General features: G+C 37.4%; 2 protein-coding genes across 3 annotated transcripts in view; one reads left to right on the top strand and one right to left on the bottom strand.

Moving 5' to 3' along the window:
• Positions 1-161: 161 nt before the first annotated feature.
• Positions 162-10,648, top strand: sv2 (synaptic vesicle glycoprotein 2). The gene is made up of 13 exons (XM_062421429.1): positions 162-294; positions 1,779-1,877; positions 2,369-2,530; positions 2,975-3,137; positions 3,478-3,599; positions 4,305-4,468; positions 4,581-4,661; positions 4,966-5,064; positions 5,599-5,687; positions 5,913-6,040; positions 6,918-7,013; positions 7,724-7,883; positions 8,647-10,648. The coding sequence occupies exons 1-13, from the start codon at positions 201-203 to the stop codon at positions 8,828-8,830; spliced, it is 1,641 nt and encodes a 546-aa protein (XP_062277413.1). The 5' UTR covers positions 162-200; the 3' UTR covers positions 8,831-10,648.
• Positions 10,649-14,143: 3,495 nt separating this feature from the next.
• LOC133981948 (AP-3 complex subunit beta-2) overlaps positions 14,144-21,714 on the bottom strand; it is a 46,988-nt gene continuing 39,417 nt past the window's right edge. The window contains exons 24-28 of one of the 2 annotated variants that reach the window (XM_062420828.1): positions 20,235-20,463; positions 19,201-19,285; positions 18,908-19,005; positions 16,013-16,151; positions 14,144-14,330 (exon numbers count right to left, since the gene is read on the bottom strand). In XM_062420828.1, the coding sequence (XP_062276812.1) occupies positions 14,144-14,330; positions 16,013-16,151; positions 18,908-19,005; positions 19,201-19,285; positions 20,235-20,463 (738 nt within the window). The remainder of the gene's footprint in view (positions 14,331-16,012; positions 16,152-18,907; positions 19,006-19,200; positions 19,286-20,234; positions 20,464-21,714) is intronic. The other variant, XM_062420830.1, reaches the window with a different exon arrangement.

The raw sequence follows: 21,714 nt of genomic DNA, 5'->3' as shown, positions 1-21,714 counted from the left end.
AAAAAAAAAAACACCTCCCTCCTCTGTCTTCTCTCTCTATCTACTTCCTGGTCCTCCTTCTTTGACAGGTTAGCTTAGTTAGCAGCAGTCATGGGACAGACGCCATGGTTGAAACAGTAAACCTGTGGTGCAGTAGACTCGTTAAACATACTGCTAACAGTCTTGCCCATATTTAGACACATCCGACTGGATAGTGAGGGATGTCTGGTCACGTTCATACCGGAGACGCAGAGGCGAGCGAGCCGCTTCTCGCCGGAGACCACCTGGAGCCAAACGAGCTGGATTCAGATGAAGGTGAAGTTTTTGCCACTTCACCCCCTACACATTATGTCCACTCACTGGGGTTTAACTTGTGTTATTATTTAGTGTTCAGGCACACAGTGTGAGCTCCATCCACCTCTGTGAATGTGGAGCAGATTTAGCTTTAAAGGACAAGTTCACAATGTTTCTAAGTGTGTATTAAAACAACAATCAAGTGCCCATATGGACATTTTAACAGGATTTTATTGCTTGTTATTATTCTTCCTGTTCTGACCATTACAAGATCCATTCATAATGCACTTACCAAAAAAAATGTCTTTAACCATCATGTTACCATCCTACCAACATATTTAACACACAAGGACTACTGATCAGGGACCCCAAGAAGAAACTACTGCAAGAAACAAGCATCATAGCAAAATGTTAATGTATTTCTTCTAAAAACAATATTAGTTAAGCTGCCTAATTAATGTCATCTGAAAAAAACATTATATTTTTTAGGAAGGTTAAACTGAATTTGCATATTTTGCAAAACAAAGATATATACTTTTATTTAATACTAATTGCAGCTTTTATCCCAAGTGCAATCTTTCCACAAAGCCTTCAAAATGACTGACACAGTGCTACTTTAAATTAGGGCCCATGGCAAACATGAACTCAGTAAATGGTTCCATCTATTTAAACTGCACAGTCCCCCTAGAACCCCAATATATAGGTATTTTTAATAAGCACTAATTAAAATAGAAACAGAATACAATTATATGAATCATTATGAACAAAATAATTGAAAAAAGTCTTGAAAATTGGAGTGATAGAACCTATAAGATATGATATAGATTATACAGTAGGCCCACCTCTGGGGTATGCAGGTTTATCTGAAGCTAATATGAAGCTCTGGTCACCTAATTAGTCAGATCAAGTATATACTTTACAATATTACCGCCTTTTTAGTGTCAAAGTTCCTCTTTTTGTTGCTATACTTCCACCGCAACTCAACAGGGAAACACAAAGAGGGAATTTGATGCTATAAAGACTTTATATGACTAACAGACAGATGAAGCCTCATATAAGCTTCACATCACACACTGTGGATTTTTTTCCCATTATTTAAACTGAAAGTACATTCAAAGGATCTTTTAATAGGAAGTATGAACAGGAGGAATGATTACAGCGAGGAAAACCTCTTTCAGTGTTCATTTGGGAACTTTGACACAGATTATGTTCTTGATTCATCTTTTGATCGTTTAGACTATGAAATGTTTGTCAGAGGCTACTTTGATGTCTTCAGTTTGCTTGTTTTGTCTGACTTACAGTCCAATATTCAATTTACTCTCATATATGACAGAGAGAAACAGCAAATCTTCTGTGAGAAGCTGGAACCAGAAAATGTGCTTTAAAAATTATTAAAATAGTAGTTGATTAATTTTCATTCGATACATCGATTAATTGACTAATTGCTTCTCTCTTTAGCTCCTATCTCACCTCACCTCTCTGTTTGTGTGTGTTTGGCTTTCTAGGTGAAATAATTTTCGACAGGAGTGCCTCGAACATCACAAGTCATGGTGGTGCAAGTGCACAAAGAAGATTAACATTTGAGGAAGCAGTGGAGGAAGCAGGTGATATAAAGTTTGATGATATCGTCGTTACTGTTGGCTGTAATTTATTTCCTGCTGTTAAATGTCAGGACTAAAATAATAAAATATGAACAGAGGTGAAAATTTATTGTTTCATCTTTTAGCTTATGGATGATGTGGCTCTCTACTTTTTTATTGTCTGTGAAGCATCGTAAACATTACATCGATACAGCCAACAATGACGGTGATAGGTGACATTTTCAAAATGTTACATTCTCATAAAAGGCTTCAGCTATATCTGCCAAATTAGATTACACTGTATCTTTAAAACTTGTACATCTTGACATATTTTGTTCAGGATTTTAAATAAACATTAAAAATGATGTGCTACATGCTTGTGTGTAATAGAGAGCTGTCTGCTGACCATATTGAGTGAGGCAGCGAGACATTACTGTCGAGACAGACAGTTGATTCATTAACAGATTACTTGTCTCTTTGTCCGCTCACCCTTTGTTCTGTGTCTCTGCTCTCAGGTTTTGGTTTGTTCCACTGGCTGCTGTTGGTTGTGTGCGGCTGGGCCAATGCCAGCGACGCCATCGAGATTCTTTGCGTGTCTTTTCTGCTGCCAACGGCGCGCTGTGATCTGCTGCTGAGCTCCTCAGACATGGGCCTGCTGACTGCCAGTATTTTCCTCGGTGAATCACGCAGAGTCATTTAATAACTCTTGTATTTGAGACAGTATAGTTCACCTGTGGATAAAACATTTAGAGCAACAGCACGTCCCCAGAGGACAGCAGTATCTCTGTGAACCCTCCTTATCTTAAATCAGTCACAACACAAAATGTTAATGAATTTGTCTTAGTGGGGAAAAAAACACACATGATATGATGATGCAGGTCAGAGAGGCAACAGGACACAAAGATATAAAGCCAGGTGATAAAAATGTTTTAATGAAAACCGTTCAATCTACATATAAATGAAAGTTTTTATCTTTTTGTGGAGCGACATAGAATAATTAATAATCACTGAACAAAATAATACCTCATGACTTTTAATAAAGATGCTCAGTGAGAGAGGACAGAACATCTACTTATCCTAACAAATGTGACTAACTTCTATGTTTTTTCCTGTTTTTCTAGGAATGATGGTAGGCGGCTACATGTGGGGATACTTGGCTGACCAGAGGGGGCGCCGCAGGGTCCTGATTGTGTCCCTGACAGTGAACGGGGTGTTCGGAGGTCTGGCCAGCACGGCTCCCTGGTTTTGGCTCTTCCTGCTGCTGCGGTTCATCAGCGGCATTGGGTGAGGATGTGATTTGCTTAATTTTGCATTTTTCTGATTACACGGTCGTCATTTAGTTGAGACTCACACAATGAATGAAGCCAGTATCAGCACTTAGAGACACTCTATGACAACCAACATGTCATTTAGAGCAGGTTTTTTTTTATCCCTACAACACCTGGATGGTCTTATTAAATATTAGATAATGAGCAAATTAGCAAATTTAAAGTTCTGGTCTTGTAACATTTAAACGTTTGTAGGAACACAGAGCCAAAATGAATCCAGGTGGTTTAATAAAACAAGATTTCTTATCATCAGAAAACACTTTAGGGATAAAAATTGTTTTTTTTTCCGTCTGTAGGGTCGGCGGATCGATTCCTGTTATCTTCTCGTACTTCTCAGAGTTTATGCCCCGCCTGAGGAGAGGTGCGATGATCAGCGCTCTGGCCACTTTCTGGATGGCAGGAAACATTGTGGCTGCAGGTGGGGAAAAAAACATGTGTGAGCACAAGTTCTCAGCTATGCAGTGATGTTTGTGTTTGTGTCGTGTACAAAATGTTTCGCCCACTTTAAAGTCATCCTGTGCTCAACTTTTCTACCTTTTATCATGTAGGGTTTTTTTTTCATTCGTACGATACAACAGTTATAGGTGGATAAATGGTCTCTCCCCCCCCCCCCCAATTTAATTAAATTCAATTAATTTTATCCCTGTAAAAGCGATTGTAGTGTGCAGCTTACCATTCAGATCAACACATAAAACAGCTGATAGGAAAGAAAGAAAGAAAATCCTATTCACTTTGAAAAAAATCAACAATCTAAAAGGATACACTCTAAAAATATACAAAGTAATGAGGATAAAAAAGTAGTGTAGGTTTCATGTGTGCTAAATGAAAGCCAAAAAATATCTTTTAAAAGACATTTTGAGAAATTATTGTTGATACAAAAGAATATTTGTGTCTGACACTTATTATAATTGTTATAGCCAAAAAAAAAGTTAAATCATTTGGTGAATAACTTACTAGTCGAATCAGCTGCTTTTTGCCCCAAAACAAAAAGACTTTAACCTCTACTTGAAGGGATAAAACATAACTATCTTTGTTATTAAAATAAGAAAAAGTACACACTCTGAAACAGATCACTTGAAGCACTCTGTGTTTAGTGAGTGAGTGTTTGTGTGTTTGTCTGCAGGTCTGGCCTGGCTGGTGATTCCCAGAACCTGGGCACATTTCTCTCTAGGATCTCTGGACTTCCAGAGCTGGAGACTGTTTGTGGTGCTGTGCTCTGTTCCCAGCCTCACCTCAGCCCTCCTCTTCAAGCTGCTCATGCCTGAAAGCCCCAAGTTCCTCATGGAGGTATTTTAACACCAGGCGAGGGCTTGTGTTGCTCTCTCTTCTGAGCTGAGCTGAACTTTTGGGCTCTACTTTTTAGTGTAAATATATAAGTGATTATATTTATCTTTGCCAGGCGGGCCGGGAGAAAGAGGCGATCCACGTCTTCCGCCTGATGTTTAAACTGAACATGTGGAAAAAAGGAAAAGCTTTCCCGGTATGAACTAAATACTGTTTCTGTATATTGGTACATATCATTAACGTTGTTTAGTGTACAAATGTAATGTGTTTGGCTTTGTTACTAATGCAGAAATTATGTACAAATACACAACAACAGAGAGGTCAATGACAAATCCTAAAATATTTTTGAAAATCTACAAACCAAAAGGACTGACATGAACTTCGCAAAAGTTTAAATATATAAAATGTGCATGTATATGTATGTATGTTTGCAAAAATGTTACATATTCTATAAACAATATTGCTTCTATAATATCCTACGATGCTGAACTCTTTTACAGGAATTTGGTTTGTCTACCAGCTCCAAGCAAAGAGGGAAACTGGAAGAGACTAAAACTTGGGGCTCACCTAAAGAGCGACTCGGCAGAATTATTAAAAAGGTATTTTCACAAATCCAGACAAACCATGAGTGGACCTCCACATAGATGATTCAGAGGAGTCAAACAGCCGCAAAAATGTGTAAGAGCAGGCATTTTTCCTCCTGCATGTATCGTGTTTCCTTGTGGTTCCTGAAGTAGCACAGCTGGATTAACCTGTTCACAGCTGGCCCACTTTTAACTCCTCGTCCTCTAAGCTAAAATAAAGATGTTTAGGATTATTTTGTACTATTACTAATTATTATTTTCATTGCTGTTTAATCGTTGCATTATTTTCTATGTTGACAAATTTCCAAAACAATTAAATAATTATCAAAATAGATCCAGATTAACTAATTGGTTAAACTCTGTCCAGGTTTACTGTGTTTATTTGAATTAACATGTTAATTTGGGAATATACAACATAAAATCAGCTGCAACTAACAATTATTTATCAATTATTATCAATTAATCCCCTTATGTCAACTGTCTAATCTATTAATCGACTAATTGTTGCAGCTCTATTTTTTATGTCATCATGAATAATCTATCTTGCAGGGCTTGGGGCCTATTAAACAGATGTTTGATGGTTCACTCAAATCCAGGAGCATCGTTCTGCTCATCATCTTCTACTGCATCTCCTTCGGGTGAGAAATCACATCTGTCTACATTCAGAGTCAGGAGCGTCTCTCTGAAGCCACACTGGAGCTCCTCTTCTCTTTTTTCGTTAAGCAGCCAGTGTTGATTGTGTCATGCTTGGAAAAATGTATCTATGTATTTATTTATCTATCTATCTGTCTACAAATTCTGCACAAAGTCTTAACCACACTCTGTCTATGTGTGTGTGCGTGTGTGTGTGTGTGTGTGTGTAGTTATTACGGGCTGTGGATGTGGTTCCCAGAGCTCTTTATGAGAATCGAGGATGGCGGCTCTCCCTGTTCCAACGTGACCCGACCGTCTACACTCAGCAACCACAACTGTTACCCAGTGAAGACAGCAGGTGTGTATCTGTGACAACGACCAATTTATGCAGATTTTTACCGCCGTCAGCTTTCTTCAACTCGGTGAACACGGAACTGAACTCGAACTGCAAATTTAGAGCTGGTCTTTTGAAGAGAAACTGGAAAATCAGTCCAAAAAGAAGACACAGTTTGAGGACGAAGTAAAAATAAGTCACTGTTAAATCATCTTTACTGAACACCTGACTACAACTGTACTACAATTGTGTGTATTGTTACCTTGTCAGTCTTAAAAATGACTTAACAATGTAAGGTACAGTAGTGTTAAAGTAGATGGTGCTAATGTATTTTAGGGTTTAACAAATACTACACAGTGGAGCAGGGCTGCCATTAGTAATTATTTTAATATTTCATTGTTTTAAAATAATTAATTATATAATGTTTGAAACTATTTTTTTTAAAAGCCTTTTCTAATTACTAAAATGATAACTCAATTATTGAAATAGCTGGAGATTGATTTGCTTTTGATCAATTAATCGATTAATAGACTAATCGTTGCAGCTCTACAGTAGAGCATAGAGAAAAAGACGCAAAAGAACAATGAACCGAGTCAATTTTTCATGTTACTTCTCCACCTGTAGGAGGAACTGCTTTGCTGCTTTACTTTTTAAGTTCAGCTCTGACCTGACAGTCAAAAAGCACGAGCTCAGATGCAGCCTGAATTTTTTTATTTGAGTTTATTGTGATTCTTCAGTGTGACGTTTCACTCCACAGTCCAAACTCATTCAAGTTCAGGTGAATTTGACACTCTTAGGTGTGAACATGTTCGTCTAAATGTGTGTTAATCATATATTAATGGTTAAATGTTTCATCATACTGTCCTTTCTCTCCTTCCTGTATCTTTCTCTCTCCTGACAGTGTACATGGAGGGTTTCATCATCGCTGCTTCAAACCTGCCAGGCAACATCTTCACTATTCTCATGATGGACAGCACTGGAGGAAAGACTCTGCTGTGTGAGTCTGAACTTCATAAAAACTGTTTACTTCACTAAGTTCATGTAATAAATGCGTTCTGATGATTCTTGATCATGATTTCTAACTCATACTGTGCTACATTTCTTAAAGTTCTTCTGCTTTATTGGGAGATAAAATATTTGCTAAAGTGAATCTGAGTTGTTTTGTTTCTCCACCTGCACATAAAGACTCCCGATCACATCATGCTGCCACTCCTGTGATTAACAGAATATTAAATAAGCTGTGATTGATGATAAATATCAAGACACTTCTCGATTTTCACAGAAGACACATACACGTACTTACACTGGCTGCCTGTGACATTTCATATTGATTTTGAATATTTCTGCTGATTATTTTAAAGGGCATTCAATATCTTCGCTCCATTACGGAAGCATATTGCTGCCACACCAGAAGAAGAAAAAAGGATCAGAATCATGTTATAATGTGTATTTGATGAGAAAACTGCGTGAGAAGAACAGATAGGTTCTACTTCATACTTTTGGGTTGAGAATTATTAATTTTATTGTTATTTTTAGTGTCACTTATATCATCGAGACATCCAATCACCTGCATTCTATGCTGTCAGTACAGAGGGCATCACTCTTCTAACCTCACCATTAATCACATGTAGCTGCCTAATCAATAAATGCTCTCAGTCCTGCATTTTATTAACCTCACTCTCTGATCTTAACTCTCTTCACCTCCAGCCTGCAGCCTGCTGCTGTCCAGTGTCTGCGTCTTCTTCATCTACGTGGTCCAGACCAAAGCTCAGAGTCTCATCTTCTCCTGCGTCTTCAGCGGCGTGTCGGTCATCGCCTGGAACGCTCTGGACGTGGTGGGAACCGAGCTGTACCCGACCCAGCTCAGGTAACTTGCTTAAAACTCACACTTCAGAAAAATAAACGTGGTTTAGGTTTCTCTGACTATTATATTATTATTATTATTATGTGGTCAGGCACCAAAAAATGCTACAAATGAAACATTCCAAGCAGCACATCAGTTTTTGGTCATTTTTAAGTAGGACAGAAACTGTGAATGCTTATTAATTTATTTATTTATTCATTAGTCAAGTTTAGGATCTTTATTAACGTCTTGTTTAAAGTGTCTGAGTATCTCAAATGCGCTCCATAAATACAATTTTTTATTATTATTATTGTTATATCATATAGGCCAAGAACAATCAAATTCAGTTAAATGTTCTCAAAACGTTCACCCATATTTTTTTGTATTTGTACTGAACTCTAATTAAATAACAATTCTGGCTTTTTGTTTTTAAAGTTTGTTTATGGTCTCTGTTGCTTAATGTTCTTTGGGGTTTTCTTTTAGCATAGATCAAGACATTACTCTTCAGTTCCCTCCCTTTTTAGAGTGAGACATTTGCTGTTCATGTTTGTACAGCATGAAAAACGAAGAAAGAAAAGGGCACATTTAACAGTGATTGATGCAGATGTAAATTAGGTAGAGACAAGTCAAAGGTTAATAGTTGTGCTTTCTTGCATTTAGATGATTCAGTTTCTTCAGAGGAAATAAGCTTTTAACTTTCAGTCTTCAGTCAACATGTTACATAGAGTCTGTTCTCAGTAAATAACCTGCTGTGTGTTTCTTTCTCTCTCTCTCTCTTTTCTTTCAGGTCCTCCGCTCTGGGTTTCTTCACAGGAGTGGGCCGAGTGGCGGCGATCACGGGTAACGTCGTGTTTGGAAACTTGGTGGACACAAACTGTGCTGTGCCGGTGCTGATGGTGTCAGCTCTGCTGCTGTCTGGTGGAATTGTGGCTTTCCTGCTTCCAAAAACCAAACAGACGGAGCTCACCTGAACACTCTCGTTATTTAAGATGAATAAATTATTAGCAGACATCCTCCAGAAGTCCTTACAGAGGCAGGCTGGAGCGTTGTTCAATCATATCTATATCTGCTGTTGCTGCTTTAGGAGGATATTTAAATCCTGTGCCTTCTGTCGTCTCTCTCTGTGCCTTTTTTATGGTGCCACAGCAGCTCTCTCCACCTCCTCCAACCATTATTATTCAGGAAAAGTGAATAAGAAGAGAAAGAAATGCAGGTGTGCTACATATTGTGAGCTCATGAGAGTTAAAATCCTTACTAGAAGAGAGTACGAACCATCAAGGACACCTTTAAAAAGTTTGCCAGTCTTTAAGCTTAGAAAAAAAACCCTGGATCCTCTTATTTTTATGTGTTGAAAATGACACTGAAATTTCTTGAGTTTAATCAGTAACTAAATTTAAAACTGATTGAGTGTCATTTACAAAGAAAAAGTCCTTGAACTTTACTCTCATCATGACCTTAAAAGGCTGTTTGATGCCTTTATTTGGTGCATCTGATTATGTTTACTTAGTGTTTTGGACATTGTGCTGTTAGAGGCGGTGAAGATAAGTATGAAAAACACATGCTGCACATTCCAAAAAAACCTTCTGTTATAATTTAATTTAGTATTTATGATTCACAGGTATTTTAAATGATCAGTGCCTGTAAATTTATGTTTGTAATATGTCTGTTTGAAAAGGAAAAAGACATTGTGAAACTTTTGATTCCTTGAAAATGTTGTGTTCTTAAAGGGGACGTATCATGCTTATTTCAAACTCTATTTTTTATATTCTGCGGCTCTAATGGAATATCTTTGCATTATTTACAGTTTACAAAAGTCCTAGTTTATGTTAAAATGACCCTTCATGCAGCCCCTCAGTTCAGCCTCCGTCTGAAACAGGCAGTTTTAGCTCCTCTCGCTTTAATGCCCCCCCCTCCCGATGAGCCCACTCTGTTCTGATTGGCCAAGCTGCACAAACAGTATTAGTAGGATTTCACTTCTTTTTCTCTTTTTTTTTTACTCAGAGTGTCAACTTCTTAAATACATCTGTACACGTTTGAGCCAAAATCTGATACAAAATATGAGAGCAGACATTAGCAACAAGGACTATAGAACAGACGTAGGTGTTTCGGTTAAACTGGTGACCGTGTTAACTGTTGACTTTCTCACAATACAAGATACATTTACGAGAGGTGAATGAGTCTTCTGAACACGATTTAACTCACAAAAATGGGTAACTTAACTTAGATATGCAACATAAATGAATATGTATTTTTTAGAAAGGATTAAAGTACAATTAAAAAAATAAAATAAAAAAAAGGCTTTTAGGAGAACGCCTACATGAAAGTCACAAGTACAGGTAAAGCTGTAAATAAAGCACTCCAAGCAGGATGAAGATTTTGACTTGAAGGCAGCATTTTTAGATATGTTCAACTCAAGCAGCATAATAGCAGCATCCAAATAACAGAAAATCAGAAAAAGCATGATGTGTCTCCTTTTGAAAAACACAACCAAGTGTCCATTTTTATGTAATCCAAATCATGTTTACATCTATGCCTACATTTCAGTGGAGTCAATGGAGGGTTATTTAATTTGCGAAGCACTTTCCTGTAAAAAATACAAAAACAAAAAAATACTGGACCACATGAGTTCAGCATTCCAGTAGAAAACCAAAGACTTCACAATCAAGTAAAATAAAGTTTTATATCAGCCTGAGTTACCACATGACTGATTCTCAGACAGATTTCACATTACTTTGTGACTACTGTAGCAGTGTTTTTTTTGTTTTTGTTTTTTAAAATAAAAGATTACTTTTGTTCATCTCAGCTGTTTCGGTCTGTTTTTGTGACACTGTGTTCCTGTACCGCTCAGGTTTTAAAAAAAAAACAAAAAAAAAACTCATCATAGAAAGGACACACTCTAAAAATGTTTTGATACCTTCAGGGATGCGTTCCAGAACATCTGTTATTTTATAGTACGCTGCAAAGAGGCGACAAGTACAGTAGAATTCCTTTTTCTGATGATTGAACAGCACTGCTCTGGTAGTTTTTCATCTTTTTGGGGACGCCATGCAACAAAAAAAAACACACCAAATATTGTATCTGTATTTTTTATTTGTATAATAAATAAACTTGTAATACTTCAGGACCACATGTCACAACCACACACAGGGTATGATAAAACATACTTTTGGATTTTGGAAACAGAAAGCCAACGCAGATAAAAATCAAACGTTCAGACTGACGCTCGGTGCAGGGACTTCTGATTCGGAGTATAACGCAGACTCTCTGAGTGGATTATTACTTTTAAAATAGCATTTCTTACTCTTTACATTCTTCATCATGACTGAAAGCTGCAGGATTGTGTGAGTGTGTCTGGGGTTAAACGGTAAACTGATGCGACAGGAACAATAAACGCCAAAATAAGTTCAGTCCACAGCTGCTCAGTTTGACTTTGCCAAACTCCCTTTTTTTTTTTTTTGGTCAACATCTGTTACATTTTCCAGCAGTAAAGAAACAAATAATAAATAAATAAATAAATACACAGATTTTATGGTAAACATAAGAAAAAGAAAAACGTGCAGCCACATGAGGGCACATGAAGGTTCGTAACAAAGAAACAAAAGCCACGTGAACCTGAAATCAAACATTTAAATAGAAACGTAAAGGCAAGAAAATAGTGAAACCTGAAAAATTAGATCAAAGTAACACTTAACTTGAAAGTTTTTGATTGATCATAAACACATTTTAACATAAATCAGAGATATAATTCATTGTTATAAACTAAACACTACAAGATCATGTTCTAAAATGCAAAATGAAGCTACGGTCAGTCAGCGTGTTTAGAGGATGGTTTTGATCATTTTTTAATTGTTTTAGGTAATATTTTGAGCAATAACTGGATGGAGTTATAACTTTGGGCTCTGGGGGACTGGGGAATAAGCATTTTTCTTCTTTTTTTAACATTTTTTGGACCAAACAAATCTCTTAAAAGGACAATAAATATTTAAATTATTCATAAGTTGATTTGTTTCAATCATTTTGAAGGTTTTCTATAATGTAAATTCCCTTTCCATGTAGCATTTTTTATCAGAAATATGAGAAATGTTTGTTAGAGTCCACAAATCTTTTAATAAATGTAAGTTTTTTTAAAAAGCTTTGTACCAAAGACAAACTAATGATTCTCAAGTGTTTATTAGGGCTGCAACTATTGATTATTTTCATTTATTCATGAATCAATTAGTTGTTTGGTCCATAAAAATGTCAGATTAAGGTGGAAAAATGTCAATCAGTCGACAACCCAAAATATTCAATGTATTGTCACAGAGGACAAAAAAACAAGAAGATATTCTTATTGGAGAAGCTCGAACCAGAGAATTTGTAAATTTTTTTCATAAAGAACGACTCAAAACAATTAATCGATAATCAAAATAGTTGCAGATTAATGTCATAGTCGTCAACTAATCGATTAATCGATTAATCGTTGCCGCTCGATTTATTAAAACATGCTTAAGATCCTCAACAAACATTTCAAATCAAGTGTTACGCGAGTCGACGTTTAAAACGGCGAGTTAATGTTTGTCAGGTCGATAATGAGTGTCATCACACCCACACATACACACACACACACACACATACACACACACGCACACACACACACCACACCTTATAGTAGTACTGTATTACATGATGCAATACATACAGTAACATTTATACATTTTGACTTTTTATAAACGCCCCGCTTGCTGTGATGGACGTGTTGCACTATGACGGCTACTGTAGGCAGGATGCTAACATGGCAGAATCTGAGATGAAGATCAGCGAATTAATCGCGAGTTAACGTCATTTGCGGCGCCCAAAAATGATCCAGTTACGGCCGCTCGTCGTCTAAGTCGAGCCTTCACGCCACATTCGAGTAACGACTTAAAATAACTAAACTGATCCTTTTCTGTGGTGACCTGTTGTTGGAGAATTTAAGCCAATAACAAACAAGCTATTTATTAAATTAATGAATGCAACAGATTTGTCTGTTGATGTTTAACCCTTTATAGGGCACTCATTAAAATACTTGGAAATTCAAAATGTAAACCCTTGAGAGTTATTGGATGGATATTACATGACTCTTTTGTTGGCTTTTGTGACTATATTTCTAAATTTTTAACTTTTATGTTGTTAAATCAAGATCAACGACGTTACCATATATGTTTCCTCGCCGGTCGAGGGTGAAACATTTTCTAAAAAGTCTATATATAAAAATCCACATGGTTCTTCAACCTCATAGAGAGGCATGGGGGATTTTGAATGTTTATGGAAGTTACCAAATTTATTTATTTGCCCGATAAAAGGTTAAGAATAAGAATTACAAGACTTATCCAGGCACCTTATTCTAATTCATTTAAAAACTCCTCACAAGCAGAAAAACTTGTGTTTGAAACTGGAATTATTCAGAATCTGACATTATTTTAATAATCTCTCTCTCTCTCTCTCTCTCTCTCTCTCTCTCTCTCTCTCTCTCTCTCTCTCTCTGTGGCTGTGTGTGTTTTTTGTATTGTTTCCATCCTCATGTAACGCCACAGCAGCACCTCAATTTATTTAGACAGAAGAAATCTCAACACAAGCTCTTCTTCCTTTGAGTTTTCCTCATGAAAGATGGAGCGGATGCAGTTTGCTCAGCTTTAATGACCTCAGAAGGAAAGGAAGACATTTTTGTAAGTCACATATTGAGGAGGAGCGAACGGCCTCCTGGATCTTTGACATCTTTCTAGACGATGCTGTGAACGGTTTTTGGTCTGAGTGTTTAACAGACAGCTGATGACGTCTGTGTTCATTCGACTGAGCTCCATCTGTGAGGAAGGCCATGAGATGTGACTGAAAAGCTGAAATTCAAAGGAAGTGAACGTTGTGTTGAGTTTTTTTGTCGAGCTGCTGAAACTTTGAGCTCATCTCCTGTCGTGTCTTTGAATGCTTATCTCTCAAAAAATCCAGTTAGATGGAAAATATGTTGCTAAATAGGTATTTTTGATTATAACGTTTAAAAAAACACTATATTAGAAAGGAGAGAGGGATTTCATATCAGTTCTGGCATAAATTGTGTCTGATTGTCATACTTAGTACAGCTGTGGCATTCAGTGTTTATAGGAGTAACTTCTTAAAAGTGGCGGCTCTTAAACGAAACAACAAACTGGAATCAAACACTCTGGAAACCTTCTCAATGATGTCGCGGATGGGAGCGTGGAGCCGTGGACGATATGTGCGAGGTGGGTGGAGTGGGGGGGTCAGAGGTCGGGCGCCGTCACATCGTCACTGCATCACTGCGTCAGAGCCAGCATGATGTCTTTCACCAGCATGGTGCCGATCACCATTTTCTCACAGTTGACGGTCAGCTGGGCGGCCCCTTCCTCTTTGGTCCCCACGGTGACCAACACCAAGCTGCCGCTGGTGGCCGTCCTGCCGGCGAACCTGTGGACAGGATGAGGAAGAGGAGGAAGAGGACGACTGAAGTCACAGCAGCAAAGATCGGAAATAAAGACGAAGTCAAAGAATAAAGGAGGGACAGACGAGTCAATCAAACATGAAGCATTCTGACAATTTTATGAACTATAATAGATCATAAATATAATACATGTAATATATATGATAAAATAATGATTTAGGCCTTTTAAACATCTACAGTCTTCATTACTGCTGTGAACAAAGAAAGTCGTTAAAATCTGCTCTGATTTAGACAAAAACTGGAGGGATTTTACATTTTTACACCTTTATTAATATTAATAATGCCCTGACAGTCCTAATATTGACACAAAGAGAAATGGCTAAATTATCTTTATACAGTGTTCAGGTGTTAAAATCAGCACACTATTCATTTAATGAGCATAAAGATTTAAATTTCAAACTGTGAAAGTCCAAAACTGCTGCAGCACGTCTTCAGTTTGACTAAATGTGACCAAACGGAAGTGGGAAACATTACTAGTTGGATAAAAACTGGAATATCTTGATGTTGGTGGGTTCATATATTTACTGAAGCATTTAAATTCATATTAAAATCAAATGTTTCATTTTAGTACATTACTTTAAAAAAAACCCACACAGATTCTCAAGTATTTAAGATCTCATAATCTGCTGAATTTTGGATCAAATTCAGTCATTAATTTTTAGAAGTTATGAGAACTGTGCACCACAATATCACAACTCAACTTTTGAGTGTGTGTCTCTGTGCATGTTATAAATGCTAATACTAAACTAAATGTCGTTGTATCTTATGTGCAACGTCAATAAAATCTATGTGGGAATGTACAGTGGATTCAGAAAGTACTCAGACTCCTTCACTTTTTGCTCAGCGTTGTAAATTTCATTTTAAATGCTTAAAATTGGAAGTTTCACCCATCGATCTTCACTCACTGACTGATCTACACTCATAAAAATATTCAGATCCTTTAATTCAGCACTTTTTAAAAATGCCTCTTTGGCAGCAATCGTAGCTTTGTGTCTTCTTGGGTAATACTCTACAAGCTTTGCCCACCTGGATTTGGGCAGTTTATCCTCTAAAGCTCCGTCAGTTTGGATGAGAAGCGTCTGGACTGACAGGCGAGCTGATCCGACCCGTGCAGAGGTCTCTTCAGGTCTCTACGGGCTTTAAGTCTTTAAGGATTTGACTGTGTCTATCCAATCTGAGAAGGCCTGACATGCAGCCGCCTTCTCCTTTTCTTCTTCTTCTTCATCATCATCATCATCATCATCATCATCATCATCATCATCATCATCATCTTCTGCTTCTTCTTCTTCTTCTACCACTACTTTCATTGTTTATTGGCAGGTGGGAAACAGCTTTTAGGTACATTAGGTACAATATTTGTGTACAAAAACTTGTTTTCACTTTGTCATTGAGTGTAGATCGATGGGCAAAAATGGCAATTTTATCCAGCTGTATTTCTTGAATAAAATGTTTTATACGAATAAAGTTTTTCTTCTTATATTATAGATTTATTCTTTTAACAACCAACAAGTGTTTTGTGTGCTTTGTTTGAAGTTTCAGAGGAATTTAAGGCAGTTTTCTACCACAGCTATGATTTGGATTTGTTTAAATGTCGCCTGGCGCCTCGTCTGATAAATAACACTTTGACCGACACAGGAGATTTTTGGGGGGAAGTTACAGCAGATAATCTCTTTAATCTCCTCACCTGCACTCGTTATCTGAGCCACAGGGGACTCTGCTGAGGTTGGCGGCCATGGTCACCTTCTGGACAATGGTGTGTTCGTTCCGGCACTTCACATCGAGGGTCAGCTTCTCCGTGATCTCATTCATACCCATCAGCTGACCTGAAGGTGGGAGTCAAACTGGTCAAACTGGGAAGCTCTAAAGTTGGCTGCTGCTCATCTGCTCTCTCCCAGTAGCATAAAAATACAAAATAATGATTAATAATACAAGAAAACAGGAAAGGGCGCTGCTTGTATCATTGTAGAAACTCAATAAAGATATATTAATATATTATTACACTATTACAGATATATACTGTATAGTCTAACACTACAGTGATCTCTACGTATAGCACCATAAGCATCTCCTACCGTCTTCTAGCGAATTGATGTTAATACATCAATTATTGCAAAATGCTATTAAAACTTAAACTGGAATGTCCCGATGCTTCCCACTGAGCACAGTCATGAAGTGATTCAGTTCTTTCAGTGAATTCGCAGCACAAAGAAGGCAAATTTATGCACAACCAGCCTCTTCTTTCTCAGTAAGTCATTATTTGGTGATTTGCAGGTTTTAAAAAAAAGATGTCTAGACAAGTGCTTCACAGTGCTTTTTATAAATGACAGCGCCTCTTCTAAGCTAGATTCCCATATTATACCCAATAAGCTGTAAAAATGTATTTTTTAAATGTCTCAGAGTGTGTTGAGAGCTTACAATTCAACTCTGAGCTAGATTTTAAAGTAACAAATCTTTAAATTGCTTGTTTTGACTGTGGTGCATCTGTAAAAGGCTGGAAAGTTTTGTTGCTATGACAACCAGCAACCGTTAACTGTCACATCACAGATTTGATGTTGATATTTCAACTCTGACATGTTTGAAAACTTAATATAAAAATGTAGTTATGTGTAAATGTTCACTTGTTTTGTGCACTTGTTTCTTTTTTTAGGTGGTGAAATGTTTATAATAAAAAATGTAATATAATTTAATTAAAATGTTTTAAAGGAATAAAGTAATCTCTTTGCATTTTGTTAGTTTTGTTGTTGGAGTTAAAACTGGGATAAATTTGGCTGAAACATTAACTATATTCAGACATCTTGTTTCAATTTAACTGTAGTTTAATACGCATTTATACCTAAAGCTGAAATGATCAATAGTCATTTATTAGCTTAAATCTTTTTTGATCATTCGTCATTTAACAAACACAAATGAACATTTCCAGCTTCTTAAATGTGGCTCTGGGGGAATTGGGATGAACATTTTTCTGACATTTTATCAACATGTTTAATAAACTGTCTCTATCACTGCACTTTGAATTGTCAAATAAAAGACCAAAAAAAGGTCATCTTTAAAAAAAAATTCAAAAAACTTTCAGAAAATTAATTGAATGTCGTTCTTTGTTGCAGCCCAAGTCACTGAAAAAACAAGATGAGTTTTAAACATTTATGCCAGTTTTAACCCTGATGTCTAGATGCGTTTCAAACAGCAAATCACCAAATAATGATTACTTAGTTTGAACCAATTCAGACCAACAAAAGCATCACAACACTTCAGATTCCCCCACATGGTCATCAGCAGTCCGAACACGAAGGTAACAGAAACATGAACGATGAACATGATCGACTGCTGCCCCAGCTTTTGTCTTTTTTTTCTTTTTTTTCTCTTTTCGTTCACATGGTGCCGGCTGAGTGAATCAAGATCAGTGGATGAGCATTTCCAGTCATTCCCGGTGGAGAGCAGAGAGTGTGAGCGGCCTCTATAAGATGCAGGTTAAAGCACAGGTGAATCTGTCTGCAGCTTACAGACCTGGAGATGCAGCAAGTGTTGATTATCAAGGCAGGAAGAGGGACAGGGGGGAGTCAGCAGGAGGCGTTAGAGGAAGATGAGGAGGAGGAAAAGGAGGAGAGGGGTTTGTGTGAGGTTGAGGTTTTGCTAAAAGGCAGGTGGGCAGACAGACAGCTGGGAACAACAAATCTATCAAAGCCAACTTACCTAGATTCTGTAATAGCGTCTCTATTGGGGGACAGTACCGAGAGGGAGGAACCGTGGATATGACACATGTTTAAAGAGTCACTCAGAGCTCAAAAAACGCGCTCAGTTTTAGTCAGGATGTGAAAATGAACTCCAGAAACATGCTGCTACAGTAAATATTAACTTTTGCTGCTTCGCCAAACACTTAGGTGATGTTATATTTACAAATTTGAATTTGTATTTAGTTATTTTCCTGCCCTGGTGTCCAAATGAAATAAAGGCTTCTCATTTAAATAAACGAACATCATGCAATACTGTGATTATTCAAGTGATTATGTATTGTTAACTGCTACGTCTATTATTAGAAAATAAACTGCATGAATGTCATCTGTCTAATTACATGTGTTGCATTTATTTTAACGTTCATTTTTAGTGAAGCACTTTACATAAAATGTGTCTGCAGCTTCTATCAAAAGGACAAACTCTTCAAATAAATGAAGATGATGAGAAAATGTAATGAATAGCATACTTTTCATTACAATTATGGCACTCATTCTGTTCTCTTTCTTCTCCTGTTTGCCATATATTTTCTAACTAAATGTGCAAATTGGACTCTTTGATCAGCTAAAGTGTGGTACGTTTTCTCTGGAGTGACTGAAGGTCTGACTTGCTGAAACAAATCATGACATTCAAATATCTTTTTAGCTATAATACTCACTTACAGCATCCTAAATCACTTCTATTACTCAGTGTCAACAGTTCAGAGCCATCGAGAGGAGATGCACACAATGATCTCAGAATAATGAAGTATTAGAGGAAGTGAGAGAGGAAATATTGTACGGACACAATAGCTTACATGGATGGTAATCATGCCGGTTGTATATATTCTGTATCTCCTGTTATAACTCACCTTGCTCCTTCTTAAACTCATTCTCTGTCAAAAAAACAGGCTTCATCAGCTCTCCGACGGGCGGCTGGATCGACACGAAGAATTTCCTGGAGTGAGTGCTGAAAAAGTAGACAAACAAACAGTTCCAGGGATTGTTTTTCTAAAAAGGACAGAGACATTTTTTAACAAGTTGATCAAACACTTCACTGCATGTGTCTCTCGCTGCTGCAGCACAGAGCACAAAATCCTGGCAGAATGACGGTGAAACTGAGTCTTAAAGTGAAGCAGAAGTGAAAACACAGGATGCTTCTCACCACAGCTGGAAGTTTGCAGCTTGTGTCGAGTCACAGAAATCGATGCCCATCACAGCTGTGGCCGCCTCGCCTGCTGGCAGCAGCTCTGTGAGCACAGAGGGGGAAACATAAGACAACAGTGTCGACACGTGCAAAGATAAAAAGTCAGCAGCTTTGATCCACAAAGACTGAATATTAGTCCTCCACTGAGGGCTGTAGAGTGTGATTTACTGAAAATCTAAGCTAAGCGTTACAACTACTGCTTACTAATTCTGAATTAAGTGTTAAATATGTGATGTGTTCAAACTAGAAAAAGAAACAAAATGATGTATAGTTCAAAAAAATCAGTATGGATACAAAAAAAAAGCTTAAAAATAAAGTGAATTTAGATTTGGAGACAATAATATGGAGACTCATTTGTGCACAAATTGACTGTAATGTTTTGTGTTAGTCACTTCATTGGACCCCTCGAGCCCACTTTGCAGCAGCTATTAATAATACAACAAGAGACCTGTAGACTTTTGTGCACAGTAATTACTTAAATCTAATAAATAAGTTACCATGGGAATATGCACTCTGCAGAAGATGTTTTTGTTTTTCACTTTAATCTTCGTCAAGGAAAGATTTACAACATATTTTTGTGATTGTATAATTTCTACCCTTTTTTCTATTTCCAGTTGTGCTTCTTGTTGTCTCAAGATATTTGTCAGTTTTTCCATTAAAAAGATTTCTTCAATAATCGTCCTTTTGTTTCTAATGACCCCTTGACATTTACTCTTATTAATAATATTATAATCTACTAATCTATCTACTAATATTATTAATCTATGGAATATTACTGCATGGTTTACAGTTAAAACTCCTTATTAATCTCATACTGTCCAGTTATGCAGCCCCTCAGTTCAGCCTCTGTCTAAAAACAAGCTGTTTTAGCTCCTGTCTCTTTAAGGCCCCCCTCCAAATGAGCCCACTCTGTTCTGATTGGCCAGTTTCCAGAAGCTTCCTCCAGCTCCAGAGGCTACTTTAGCTAACAGTAGTAGTGACCAATCACTCACCAATCTCCGGGAACTCTTTGACCCTCATCCCAGATTGCAGCTTCACATCCTCCATGTGCAGGTTCTTGGTGTCGGAGGTGGCGTTGTTGGTGAACTGCATCTGCACCGCCACCATGTTGGCGTCCGAGCTGAACGGCTGCCGGCTGAAGCAGTACTCCACCGACAGACCCTCGCCTGTGATGCGGTGCAGCAGCTCGTAGCTCTTCAACGCACTGGAGGGAGTGATGGCCTGCAGGGAGAGGAGAGGAAAGGAAGAGTCATTAAAACCATCATTGACTAACACTGATTGTGTGCTTTGCTCGGATGGTGGGAACGAGCCTAACAGGACTGACAGCATTTAATAAAAAACCTTTTTCAATTTATTATTTTTTAGAAATAGTGGTTATCAATTAAAATTTGCACTTCATATTTCATTTGTTGAGAGAAATATCCTCTCTGGATATTCGGAGGCGGTGGTACTGATGAGGTACTTTGCAAGGCAGCTGGATTCAGATCACACGGGACTCCATCTCATCAGGCTTCGAGTTATGTGCTTGTGTCTGAAACAATCAGGTTCGCAAATCCAGCTGCCTCGCAAAGTAAGACGGTGAAAGATGTTGATAGACAGATGGTTCATTTAATCGCCTGCCAAGTTCTTTTAGAAAGTGCCTGTCTGCCCTTTCCCCAACAGTTTTCAAGGACGACTTAACCGATGAGTTCATGAGTTAGGAAGTAAAAAGAATCAAATACATCAGCAGATGATGTGCAAATTTAATTGACTTTGATGTTGAAGTCAAAAATTCATATCATGTCATTCTCTAAATTACTTTTTGTTATACAACTTTATTGAAAACAATGGCTATAAAAATATGAAAACATCCAAGTCAAAACAAATCTTTAAATCATCCCAGTCTGAGCCTTCAGGAGTCAATTGATTTAATGATACTTCTTTGATATCTGTAACACTTTCTTTAATATTTTGTGACTTTATTTATTGTTGATCTACCTTAGTGCTGTTCTGTTTTTAGTAGTCATTGTTGGTGTCTCTACTCTTATGTAATCTGTTCTGTTTTAGTGCCCTGTGAAGCACTTATATTACCTATAAATAAAGATGATTTGGATTATTATTAGATTAAGATGTTGTGTTTATGCTAGACTAATGTGAAAGTGTCATGAACACTAAAGTAGGAAAGCTGCTCTCTCCTCAACCTCACTGCTCGACTGTGAAAACGTTTCCTCTTCAGATGTCAGCTTCTAGTAATGTGTTCAAGTCAAGAGTAGCAACCAAATCTTTAGTGGAGTTCAATTTTTCATTATATTAGAGGCATTTTATTCCTTTATTTGAAAGTCAACAGGAGAGAAACTGAAGGAGAAAGAGAAACTGGACCCAGGCGTGGGATCATGGTCGGCACACTAACCTCCTTCATGGAGTTATTTAATAACATGTTATCACAGTTTTCATTTTGAAGGGGCACATCAGGGTGACTTGGAAGCGTGGGTA

The sequence above is a fragment of the Scomber scombrus genome, chromosome 6, assembly GCF_963691925.1.
Source record: "Scomber scombrus chromosome 6, fScoSco1.1, whole genome shotgun sequence".
Taxonomy (NCBI): domain Eukaryota; kingdom Metazoa; phylum Chordata; class Actinopteri; order Scombriformes; family Scombridae; genus Scomber; species Scomber scombrus.
This window is presented reverse-complemented; position numbering and strand designations above follow the sequence as displayed.